At 32.5% G+C, this 12,040-nt stretch overlaps 1 protein-coding gene across 1 annotated transcript in view; it reads right to left on the bottom strand.

The window, feature by feature from the left end:
• Nucleotides 1-3,027: 3,027 nt before the first annotated feature.
• Nucleotides 3,028-12,040, bottom strand: part of LOC110442388 (tumor necrosis factor receptor superfamily member 16-like) — a 46,965-nt gene continuing 37,952 nt past the window's right edge. Inside the window, exons 3-5 of the mRNA XM_021485972.1 lie at nucleotides 11,321-11,635; nucleotides 9,821-9,949; nucleotides 3,028-9,189 (exon numbers count right to left, since the gene is read on the bottom strand). Coding sequence (XP_021341647.1) covers nucleotides 8,984-9,189; nucleotides 9,821-9,949; nucleotides 11,321-11,635 — 650 coding nt within the window. The 3' untranslated portion in view covers nucleotides 3,028-8,983. The remainder of the gene's footprint in view (nucleotides 9,190-9,820; nucleotides 9,950-11,320; nucleotides 11,636-12,040) is intronic.

The following is a 12,040-nucleotide window of genomic DNA, read 5'->3' as shown; positions in this document are numbered from 1 at the left end:
CACGTGTATGTATGTGTTAGGTAAAGAAACATTTAAAACACGTGTTTATATGTATTAGGTAAACAAACATTTAACACACGTGTATGTATGTATTAAGTAAACAAACATTTAAAACACGTGAATATATGTATTAGATAAACAAACATTTTAAACACGTGTATATATGTAGTAGATAAACAAACGTTTAAAACACGTGTTTATATGTAGTAGGTAAACAAACATTTATAACACGTGTTTATATGTATTAGGTAAACAACCATTTAAAACACGTGTATATATGCATTAGATAAACAAACATTTAAAACACGTGAATATATGTATTAGATAAACAAACCTTTAAAACACGTGTATATATGTATTCGGTAAACAAACATTTAAAACACGTGAATATATGTATTAGAAAAACAAACATTTAAAACACGTGTATATATTTATTAGATAAACAAACATTTAAAACACGTGTATATATGGATTAGATAAACAAACATTTAAAACACGTGTATATATTTATTAGATAAACAAACATTTAAAACACGTTTATATATGTAGTAGGTAAACAAACATTTAACACACGTGTATGTATGTATTAAGTAAACAAACATTTAAAACACGTGAATATATGTATTAGAAAAACAAACATTTAAAACACGTGTATGTATGTGTTAGGTAAAGAAACATTTAAAACACGTGTTTATATGTAGTAGGTAAACAAACATTTAACACACGTGTATGTATGTATTAAGTAAACAAACATTTAAAACACGTGTTTATATGTAGTAGGTAAACAAACATTTATAACACGTGTTTATATGTATTAGGTAAACAAACATTTAACACACGTGTATGTATGTATTAAGTAAACAAACATTTAAAACACGTGAATATATGTATTAGAAAAACAAACATTTAAAACACGTGTATATATGTAGTAGATAAACAAACGTTTAAAACACGTGTTTATATGTATTAGGTAAACAACCATTTAAAACACGTGTATATATGTAGCAGGTAAACAAACGTTTAAAACACGTATATAAATGTAGTAGGTAAACAAACGTTTAAAACACGTCTATATATGTATTAGGTAAACAAACGTCTATAAACAAGTGTATATTTTGATTTCGTAAACAAACGCCTTTACAGCCGTTGATATGTTTAGTTGGTAAACAAATGAGCAAAGACTTTTATCAATGATATTTTATCGGCTAAAAAGCCAAACCATTGTTATATGAAAAAAGTTAAAGTACATCTGTGCAAATATCTTTTACAAAAAAAATGTATTCAGTATAACAAGCCATCCTTTATGGAATACCCTGTGCTGATACAGGGGTTGTATCGTTTACTGAACAAAGAATGTATATAAAAGTGAGCAAACATTTACAGATAGTCCCAATTAGATTCATCATGTTTGCGCATAGATTTTTTGTCCGATATTTTAATGATGTTCACATATTACCTCTGTAAAACTCTTTCAGGTGATTGTTTGTATTGATATACCTTACCACACCTCACCTATCCTCTTCATGCCGGTCGGCATTTAAGGCCCACAATTGATATACGGCATTATATAAATGTTGTATTTTCTTGTTCTTCTTTATATAATTATGAATCTGTAAAAGTTATTAGCTCCGTCAGAATGTATGCTACCAAATATATAATATACATGTACTTTGTACACGAGTTATATCCCTTAAATCCACTTAAAATAATTATCATATACAGTATTACCATAGCTTACAGTAAGTAATGCATGTGCGTTTATCATGATGAAGCTGTATAGGCAGAATACCATTTATATAAATATTGATCATGTTTTATTATCTTATGGACGGAAGTTACAAATTACAGTAAGGTAGCATATATATCGTTAATTAAAATCCCACCTACGGAGTGTATATTGGAGCGATGTTATTTATCTGTATGTCGTGTGCATGGACCTACATTATTAACATATAGACTGTTATAGTCATGACCGCAGAGTAGTCCGCCTCAAATCTTAAAAGCGTAGAATGATTGAAGACACGTGTTTTAATAAATTTGCGGCTAATGTTTTAACATCATTCGACGGGATTACTGTAGTCACACAATCTGATAGTGTTTACAACACTGGGCCACTTTTCGGCATTATTTGCCGTAAAGTGTCATCCGAGTCTTTGCCAATGGTAAAATAGGGTAAATGTGTAAGGTATATTGTCATTATTGGGTATCATTGTATGATTGTCCTATTTGTGAGGATAAGGCATATGTTTTTGTATTCAAAGTTATAGAAGTGTGACGTAAGTTTGTTATTTTATAACGAAATTGCTTTCAAAACTTTGTTTGTTTTACGTGTTTATTCTTTCTTTTTTGTTTAAAGTGTTGGAGGTGTTTTTTGTTTTTTATTTTTATTTATTTGCCTCGATGGAGTAGGTCGCTCTTAGAATTTGAGAAAACTTATATTGTCTTTATCGCTTCGATATAACTTTTTCGGCACATGGATATTACAATTACCTATCAAATATTGTAGAAGAAGTAATAAACATATTAGATTGACGAAATTGAATTTCAATTTATCATTTATTAAAGGGCACACAACAGGATATTTGTGTCTGCTCGTATGAGATCGATGTGCTCATCATTACTCGCATCCTCGATATCCAGGTTTTAGGCTCACTTTCGCTCTCTACACCCCTGGAATATGTCATAGTAAAATTGCAGGCACGAAGATAGCTGTTTGATTGGTCTCTGGTTAAAAACACTCACCAATCGCTAGGCTGATACCTGTCATTTGAAGATTACAAAGGAGTGACGCCCGACTTCAGAGCCTGTCATTTTTTACCGTTACGTGACCGCGAGATTCTTATGATGTACATCATAGGGTCGAACTAGTCTTCTTGTCTCATAAACAAGGTGGCACACACCGGGTCTTCCATTTTGCTATGACATATTCCATGGGTGTAGAGAGCGAAAGTGAGCGTAAGCCCTGGATATTGAGGATGCGCTATTCGGTGTAATATTTGTTTTTACAAACTACACAAAACAATGATACAACAAAAGATAACAATCAGTATCTTTTTATTAAAACAAGAAAGTGAAACATGGAAAGAAACAAAGGTAAGACTTCAAAGACGATTGAGAGTATCGCAGACAAAAATGTTGTTTACCACATGTCAACAGTGTGCACCTCGTGTACGCCATTTTAGAACAATTCATCCATACGTCTCTTACTTACTGTTGTCAAGCTTACAATCACATACAGGCATTCTTACTGAAAAAGGACAATTGTTTTCAAAATTCATTGTTATATCTTTTTTTTCTGAAAGTTTCATATTTATATTTAAGCTCATTCATTATTACGAATACGTTTCAAAATGTCATCCTAACGATAAAAACGTAACATTTACAAATACATGTTTGAATAAAAAAGCAAATGTAAAGGTTACTTAAAGAATATCGAATTTAAAAATAATTATGTAAGCAACAATATAACGTTTGCTTCTCATATGTATTCTGAAAAAACTCGTTAAGGTCAGATTTTGTAATAAAATTCTATATTCCAGCTCTTCGGCACAATAATTATTTTAGGTTTATTTCTTGTTCATATAAAGATATTGAGTAAAAAAGGTGATGTTATGAAAAAGGAACTCAAATTCATATTTATCAATTGCGGAAAGTGATATTGACCGAGATGGAGACGAGGTTAGTATATTTTTCCAAGGTCCATAAAACCACATATTCATCGAAATAAAAGTCTGTAATCGTTATCTTAGATGCTTAATAATGTTTTCATCATTGAAAGAGACGGAACGTATAAAAATTGTATGGAAGAAAGTTTTGCATTTGGCATAAAGCATTGTGACGTCACAATTGAAACGACGTCATAAAATGAATATTAACCCGATGTTTCTAAAAATAGTAAGACCGAGTCAATAGCACAAAGCATAGACATCCACGTGATTATGATCTAACTAGTGAAGATGTAGGAAAATGAGTGTGGTCTTATATATACTGTTACCCTGCATATATCAACTGTTCAAATATATACTGACGTCATATAAACTGTTACTATGCATACAAATATCACGTGTTTAGATACACTGACGTCATATTTACTGTTACCATACATAACAATATCGCGCGTCACATATGTACTTAAGTCATTTAAGTTAACAAACATACTCACAAAGTCGTAACCAAACCAATACAACTAGCATACCGTTATTGTGTATAATAAATGAATAATCATTTACACTAACACACTTTAATCATACGAACAGATTAATCAGACAAAGATTCATACATTTTGTTATCATACTTGTAAGAGTTCCAAACATACTGCTATCACACTAAAAGCAACCGTTTTAAACAGGTGCCAAACATACAATTTTATACAGAACTTTCAGGCACTTTCACAATAGTACAACATTTATACTCAAACAAGTACTCTAGTATAACTTACGCCAATATACTCTACTCATGCTCTTATTATACTGTAGGCGTACATATTTTAGCAGTAGTCTTATTTTAGCGATTTTCGCGTTTTATTTTACGCTAAATAATGACTGCGCCAAGAAGGGGTCCTGTATGTTGTTTTTCTATTGCAGATGTTGTGGGCGCAACAATTCATCAAGCTATAAGCTGGATAATTCGGTAGAGCGCTAAAATTTGAGCTCGCTAAAATGTGTACGTTTACAGTGCTTCTGTTGACATCAAACGTTCAAACAAATTTGTTACCATAGTAACAAGGTAGTAGTTTCGAAAACGAATTCTCGTCAAAGCAGTTCAGAAACAGAATGTAACGTAAAATAACGTAAACTTATCAGGAAAAAAATATGACTTTTCACAGAAAAAAATACAATCGTTTTTTATGGTTACCGCTACCAGTTCCAACATCTGCCTCACTTCATCTTTAGAAAACGAGGCAAATCTGCAGCTTCAGTTTTTCATATAATTTTGTGATCTATATGAAACATTTATGATGGATTGTCTTAAAAGACCCATAATTCAAACAAACAAATTGTTTACAAAAGTTCTGTCCTAATACAACATACACAAAACAATAATTCGTAAAATTTACTATTTTTGTTAAGAGTAGGGGAAAAGAAAAGAAAAAGAGGGAGAATGGGTAAATACTGTAAAGAAATATAGGGGGAAACAGGTCATGTTGAAAAAATGAATAAAACAAACTAACTTGTGTGTGAAATATATTTTTGAAATTACACAAAAACGGGTTTTGAAAATTTTCATAAATTTACTACTAAAGCGGTTAATATCGATTTCAAAATATAAATGGAAACTGACATACATGAAACTGAGATGGTTGTATGAAGTCTGTGGTAAGTTTATTATATTTTCGTATATGTAATCATAATTTACTCAGTAAAACCTCGTTATATGTATAATGTCCCTCGTTATAACGCCCTCGTTTTATTTCCAACTCATCTATCGTTATCACCTTGGTTTTACTTGCCCTTTTTCTAAAGAATTTGTTTTGAAAATTTACGTGAAACATTGGAAAACAAAAATAATTGCAATATATGATGACAGTAAAAGGAAACCCCACTTCACATATTTTAAGTGAATGAGATATCCTTGTACTCTAATCAATCACTTTTAATGACACCATCGGTCCAAATTGATGTTCAATAACCTAATTTAATCATAAAGAAATGTGACGCGTTTTTACGTTACTGGATTTGAGGTAAGCAATGAACCAGAACAGTCGTGTGTAATTTCACTATTAATAAATGTAAAATGAAATAATCCAGGTATAATATTTTCTTTCGCTCTCTGCACCCCTGAACAATGTCATAGCAAATTTGATGACACGCAGCTAGCAATTTTATTGGTCTCATTTGAAGAAAAAAACCTTGACCAATCGCTAGGCTGGTACCTTGGCCTTTAAAATTACAGAAAAGCGACAACCGACTTCAAAACCACTCAATTTTACCGTTACGCGACCGAGGGATTCTTTTGATGTACATCAAAGTATCAAACTAGTCTTCTCGTCTCATCAACAAAGTGGCGCCTTTAGTTTTGCTACATGTATGACATATCCCAGGGTTGCAGAGAGCGTAGCTCCTGGAGTATCGGGGATGAAGCTTATCCAACAAAACAGATATCTACGCTTGTATTGACTTTTGTCTATTTACCTTAGTTTATTAGACGCGTTTCAGTAATCATTTTTAAATTTTGAATATGTTTATTTTGATGGCAGTTATATTAGAAATGAGCCTTTATTTTCTGCAGTGCAAATAATTTGAAAGTCTGAAAAATTAACGGAATGACCCAAAAAATTAAAGACGGGTAACAAAGTGAAAATAACATGCAAACATTAACACACGTTCAGCCGCACAATATCAAGTCAATGAAATCAACATAATGCATGAAATAATTTACGACAATATCAAACAAACATTTTCATCGGTGTAGATTTGATTTATATCGAAAACTCATCAGAACATTTCATCGAGACAATGCTAAACGCTATACTCTTGAATCTTGAAACAGATAAGTTCATCAAATTTGGATTTAAGGTCTAGTTTTTCAAATCATGATAAGGCAGACTACTCTTTCACACAATTGTATATTACATTTTCGGAAATAAATGAAATTTAACAAATACATTGTGTGCCCGTTTTTTAAAGCACCAACTGTGAATTCACACAGTTCATCATTTCTATCTTGTGAACGTGTGCGTACACATATATTGCTCCTATACCGGTCACACAGTTATGGTTAGTATGACCTTATACAATTTCAAATATGAAGAACTAACCAAACACGGGACTGACTGAAATACTATAGGTATTACTTAGTCCGTGCTTACTTCAAACACTTTAAGTCTTTTGAAGATGAGTATGTGCTACTGTTTCCAATGTTTTACCTTTTGTTATCAACAAATATAAAAATGACGAGTACATATTGAAGAAAAGTCAACACCAGAATAGAAGAACAAAGACGGACGGTAATAATACAAACGAGCCGGTAGTATTTTGATGATTAAGAATTGTAATTAATTGTTTAAAGGAGATAACCTAATCACAAATCATATATTGATTGTGTGACATATATCTTTAACCAATTTAACAAAGGAATAAACTGTTAACGTTATATATACTGGAGAATGTGACTATATCAAAGTCACAAGGCATTTATATTGTCCAATTAGAATACCTTTGTTGCACACATACACATACAAACACAAACACACACACACACCATATATCATTTTATGATAAACTATTATGGGACTTAGACAGTTGTCGTGCGCACGATAATCGCTACAAGTGCATGTATAATATAACCAAACATTTTGGGACTTTGACTAACTTAGAGCTGTTATTGGGACTATAAAACACTAAATCACAACCAACTTTTGGGGAGTTTTGTAATTGCGATTTTAGATGCAATATTCTGACGAAAGATTGTCGGACTTTTACCAGCTTAAAGCTGTTATTTGACTATAAACACCATATCATGACTAACGTTTTGGGGATTTTAACAAACTTAGAGCTGTAATAGGGACAATGGATGAAATCTTCTGACCAAACATAGTGGGACTTTTACCTAATTAGAGCTGTTATTTGGGACTATAAACACTAAATCACGACCAAGTATCGTGGTAACTTTACTGACATTGAAGCAGATGTCATTGGGACTATACACACGACGCCACATAATTCCACAACATTGGGGATTTACTACGATCACCTCTAACTGTAATTGCGATTTTCCATCTTATAAAAAATATACCATGAATACTGACAAATAAACGCAGGACTATCAACAATATAGACCATAGAATTTATACATACCCTGACCTGGTAATGCGGGTGCATTAACCAATTATAGATTAAGCTGAATACCATAATAGAATACCTGGTTAGTATAAACGCCTTAAAATAGCCAAAACGTATTTGGACATTTAACAACCAACGTATATCGGGAAACTTTCGCCCAGTTAAATGTTCGCTATTTGCCGTTAAAATCCGTAGTCACAAAGCGTTAATTTTGCCCTTATATCTTATTTATACACAAATATCTAATAACTTCCTGGCATACGATAAATATTACCAAATTTTAAAGGTGCAATCATATATATGAGTAAGTTACGTCCATCTTATCAATATTCGCTGTAAATTCTACTTCATTATAGGGGGCGAAAATGGCGATAGTTTAACACATTGCTCTTTAAGAACTACTCCAATACATATATGTAGTATGCATCATTTTAACGACTAGCGAACTTGAAACTGTCAGCATTCATGTGTTGCAGAAAATAAGAAACTTGTATAGGTATAAGCTCAAGGGTATTCAATGCATATAACAGGATTTCTTATTATTTAATAATCATGGCTTGATAAAACTTGATTGGGCTTCAGTGGACGATACCTACACAGAGGTATAACTTACAACAAATGAAAGGCCAGCTTATCTTGTAATAATGATTAAATTTCAGACTTGATTTTGTCAGTCTTTTTCTGTCTACTTCGTGGGTTTAAAGTTAGATATTGTTTTGATTTTGATGTACAAATTGAATGAGAACTTCAAATCCGGTGTCTGTTAAATGTCTGTTGGTTGTATTTAATATATAATCCTCCATACAATTAAGAAATAAATATATCTGTAGCAGTGACAGTTGACTTGATCTTGCTGGCCACATGATTAAATATAGACCCTTCTGTTTATGAATTTCGTTTACGTTCCGTCCTTATATTGTCTTCAATGGGTAAGAATATCAAACCAGGCGTTAATATGTTAAACGGCTGGTTGCGGTAGGTTACATAATATATTATCGTTTGTTTGCAACAAACAACACGTTTTTTTTCTATAAATATAAAGAAGATGGGCATTCAGATGTTCATGTTTCCAACAAAAGACCCCTCTGTACATACATTTTGATTACGTTTTGACGTTAATCATTCAAATACAAAGTACATGATTTCAATAGAATGTCACGAGCTATCTTAAATTAATAACACAACGTCACGAATGCCATGTGTCACACCATATGAACGAGCGTTTCAGTTTTCCCGTCATTTTGTAAAAGTTTTACAACATCCGGTCTGCCAATGTCAATCAGGGCTTTTATAAACACGCCCACGGTTGCTGTTCGGCTCTTGGACCAATCAGATAGTAGATACTGCACAATTGACAGAGTGTCTTTATTTTTATTGGCTATTTTGTCCATCTTCTTACTGGTATAACCTTTAAAGATATAAAGACAAATCTCATATTAATCAATGATGATCTCACTGATAAGTGAAGTTGTTCAGCGACTGACATTCAACGACGACGGGAGGGGTTTAATTTTAGGCACGAACTTGACATGTTATTATTTTCTTTCCATCTTAAACCCTTCTCAGGTGTTTTTTACCAATCTACTAAACGCTGATGTCCTGTTTACTTAAGGGTATACACCACTCTGTAGATATGTTAGCAAAGACGTAAAAGCGACAGTGCAAACAAAAGAATTTCCCTTATCAACACAGAAACATGAACAATTTTACCGAGACCAATTTCACGATTTATGAATTATTTTTATATGATTTTTTTTACCCAATACCTGATATCAAAATCCTTCCTCTATCCTAAAACTGTTTGTCCATCCCAAATACGTCTTATTATATGAAGCATGAATTAAATGTGTTCGACATTTGGTTGGCAGGGGGGTACATTAATATAAACGGTGTTTCCTCCCCATGAATATTTCCATCGCTATAATACCCCGTGGCAAACTGTTATACTTTTTCGTTATTTCCTCATTGATTTCATCAAATCCCTCCATAACACATGTTTGTCTCTGAGGCAGGGGAGAAGAAATGTAATTGTACTTTACCTAATTCTCGCGCTAAAATTTTCCAGTCCTCGACCAATCGCTCGGCTCCAGCCCTTTTGACGGCCAAGTGTTTTTCTATTTCTTTTTTCTTTGTCTGTGGTAAGTCCCGTATTCTTGTGAGCTGATTGTCTGTGATGTACAGTAAAGAGGTTACAGGATGTTATAATTAAAAACAGATCGTGTATTCTGACCTTCAAACCATTGTGGGTGTACTTGATATATCGAATACAAAGTCAATAACAGGCGTACACACTTCATGATCCTAGCTATTGTCTGTGTGAACTGTTTCTGGGGGTAAGCGGGGAAAGAAAGCATAATCTTGAAGTAATAAGTCATTGTATGTTGATTTTTTTGCAGGAAATGCATTCAACATTACAAACTTTCGTTTAAACTTTTCTTTGTGTATTATTTCGATATGCTACCGATTTATTTCGCGACGTTTCCGACAAAGCTGGCAATTTCTTAATATTTAAAAAAGGTTTCAACATGTGATTTTTTATATATTTGCAAGATAATGTTTGGTCTCAAAATAACCTAAATCAAATTAAGTACCCGTACTACAATTCTGCTATTCACAGTCAGAGAAATATAACAGTGTGTATAAAAATATAAAAAATAAAATTAAAAAAAATACAGGATAGTTTCCTTGGAAAATTAGAAATAACGCCCCTTGATACTCACAAGATGGTTAACACGGTCACTAAAAACATTAAATTAACCACGTAGATGCATTAACATTTATGTATCAGCAAACACATTTAATAATCTACCATGATTGGTAGCTCCAATTAAGTTCCAAAGTTTACAAAACATTAATGGCAATTGCGATTATCACTAGCATTTTCTTTATAAGAATTTTCTTAAGCTATTAAATAAGTCTGATATTTCTCAATTCCTTTGTGAAGTAATATTGATGCTGCATATGCTAAACAGTTTCTGCATTAAGTTTGTTCAAAATGCAACCAAATCTACATCTAGCATTAAAAAGCAACCTTATTTTTGTCTCCAATTTCTTTTACGTATTATGTTGCTACATTGTAATTTTCATTTTCTATACTCGGGGATGTCTCTGATATATATATAATAGATTATTGTCAATTTTGTGTATTAAACAACTCATATTTACAGCGATGACCTATTTAACAACGCGTAGAGTATTTACAGTGATGACCTACATAACAACTAACATTTACATTGATGACCTATAAAACAACTCATATTTACAGCGATGACCTATTTAACAACGCGTAGAGTATTTACATTGATGACCTACATAACAACTCACATTTACAGTGATGACCTACATAACAACTAACATTTACATTGATGACCTATTTAACACCTCATATTTACAGTGATGGCCTATTTAAACTTACATTTGCAGTGATGACCTACTTAAAAATTTACATTTGCAGTGATGACCTACTTAACAACTTACATTTGCAGTGGTGACCTACTTAACAACTTTCATTTGCAGTGATGACCTACTTAACAACTTACATTTGCAGTGATGACCTATTTCCTTGCATGGTCTATACCCGTGATGATCTGTGTCCTCGAAAACTCCACTGTCTGCACCAGAGGTTTTGGAATATTCTACGTCATCGTGAAAGTCGTGGCCTTTGTGTCGCTTCTTGTCCCGAATTCGCGAGTAATGTTTGTACATTACGTACGCTAGTAATCCCACAATCACCGAGCCCAGGATTGAGCAGTAAACTGGAATGATGTCAAAGGATTTTTCTTCCGTTTTGGTCGGATATTCATTCCCTCGTCGGTTTGACTGAGGCTTCGTTGTATACAGACCAAATATCACGTCTGAAACAAATACAATACATGGATACACAATCGTGTTGCAATAATATTCGAACAAGTGTTTTGGCAATATTAGATTAGTTACCACAAATACGAAAAAATGAAGTATCTAATTAGATATTATTTGGGGTTCATAAAGCCAAAACAATATGTAGGCATTGGAACTTCGGAAAATTTATTTAGAAACATACTTTTCTATCTTGAATAATAATCCTTCTGTTTGCTTAGGAACATATGGTGTGTATACTTATGATACATGGTGTGTTTGCTTTGGAAAACATATCGTGTGTGTACTTATGATACATATGATGTGTATACTTGTGTTACATATGGTGTGATTGCTTTTAATTTTTGTTGTTTACTTTTGATATATATGTTGTTTATTTATTATACATATGGTTTGTATTG

The sequence above is a fragment of the Mizuhopecten yessoensis genome, unplaced genomic scaffold, assembly GCF_002113885.1.
Source record: "Mizuhopecten yessoensis strain PY_sf001 unplaced genomic scaffold, ASM211388v2 scaffold716257, whole genome shotgun sequence".
NCBI classification, from domain to species: domain Eukaryota; kingdom Metazoa; phylum Mollusca; class Bivalvia; order Pectinida; family Pectinidae; genus Mizuhopecten; species Mizuhopecten yessoensis.
The sequence above is the reverse complement of the archived record's forward strand: the minus strand, read 5'-3'. Positions and strand labels throughout refer to the sequence as shown.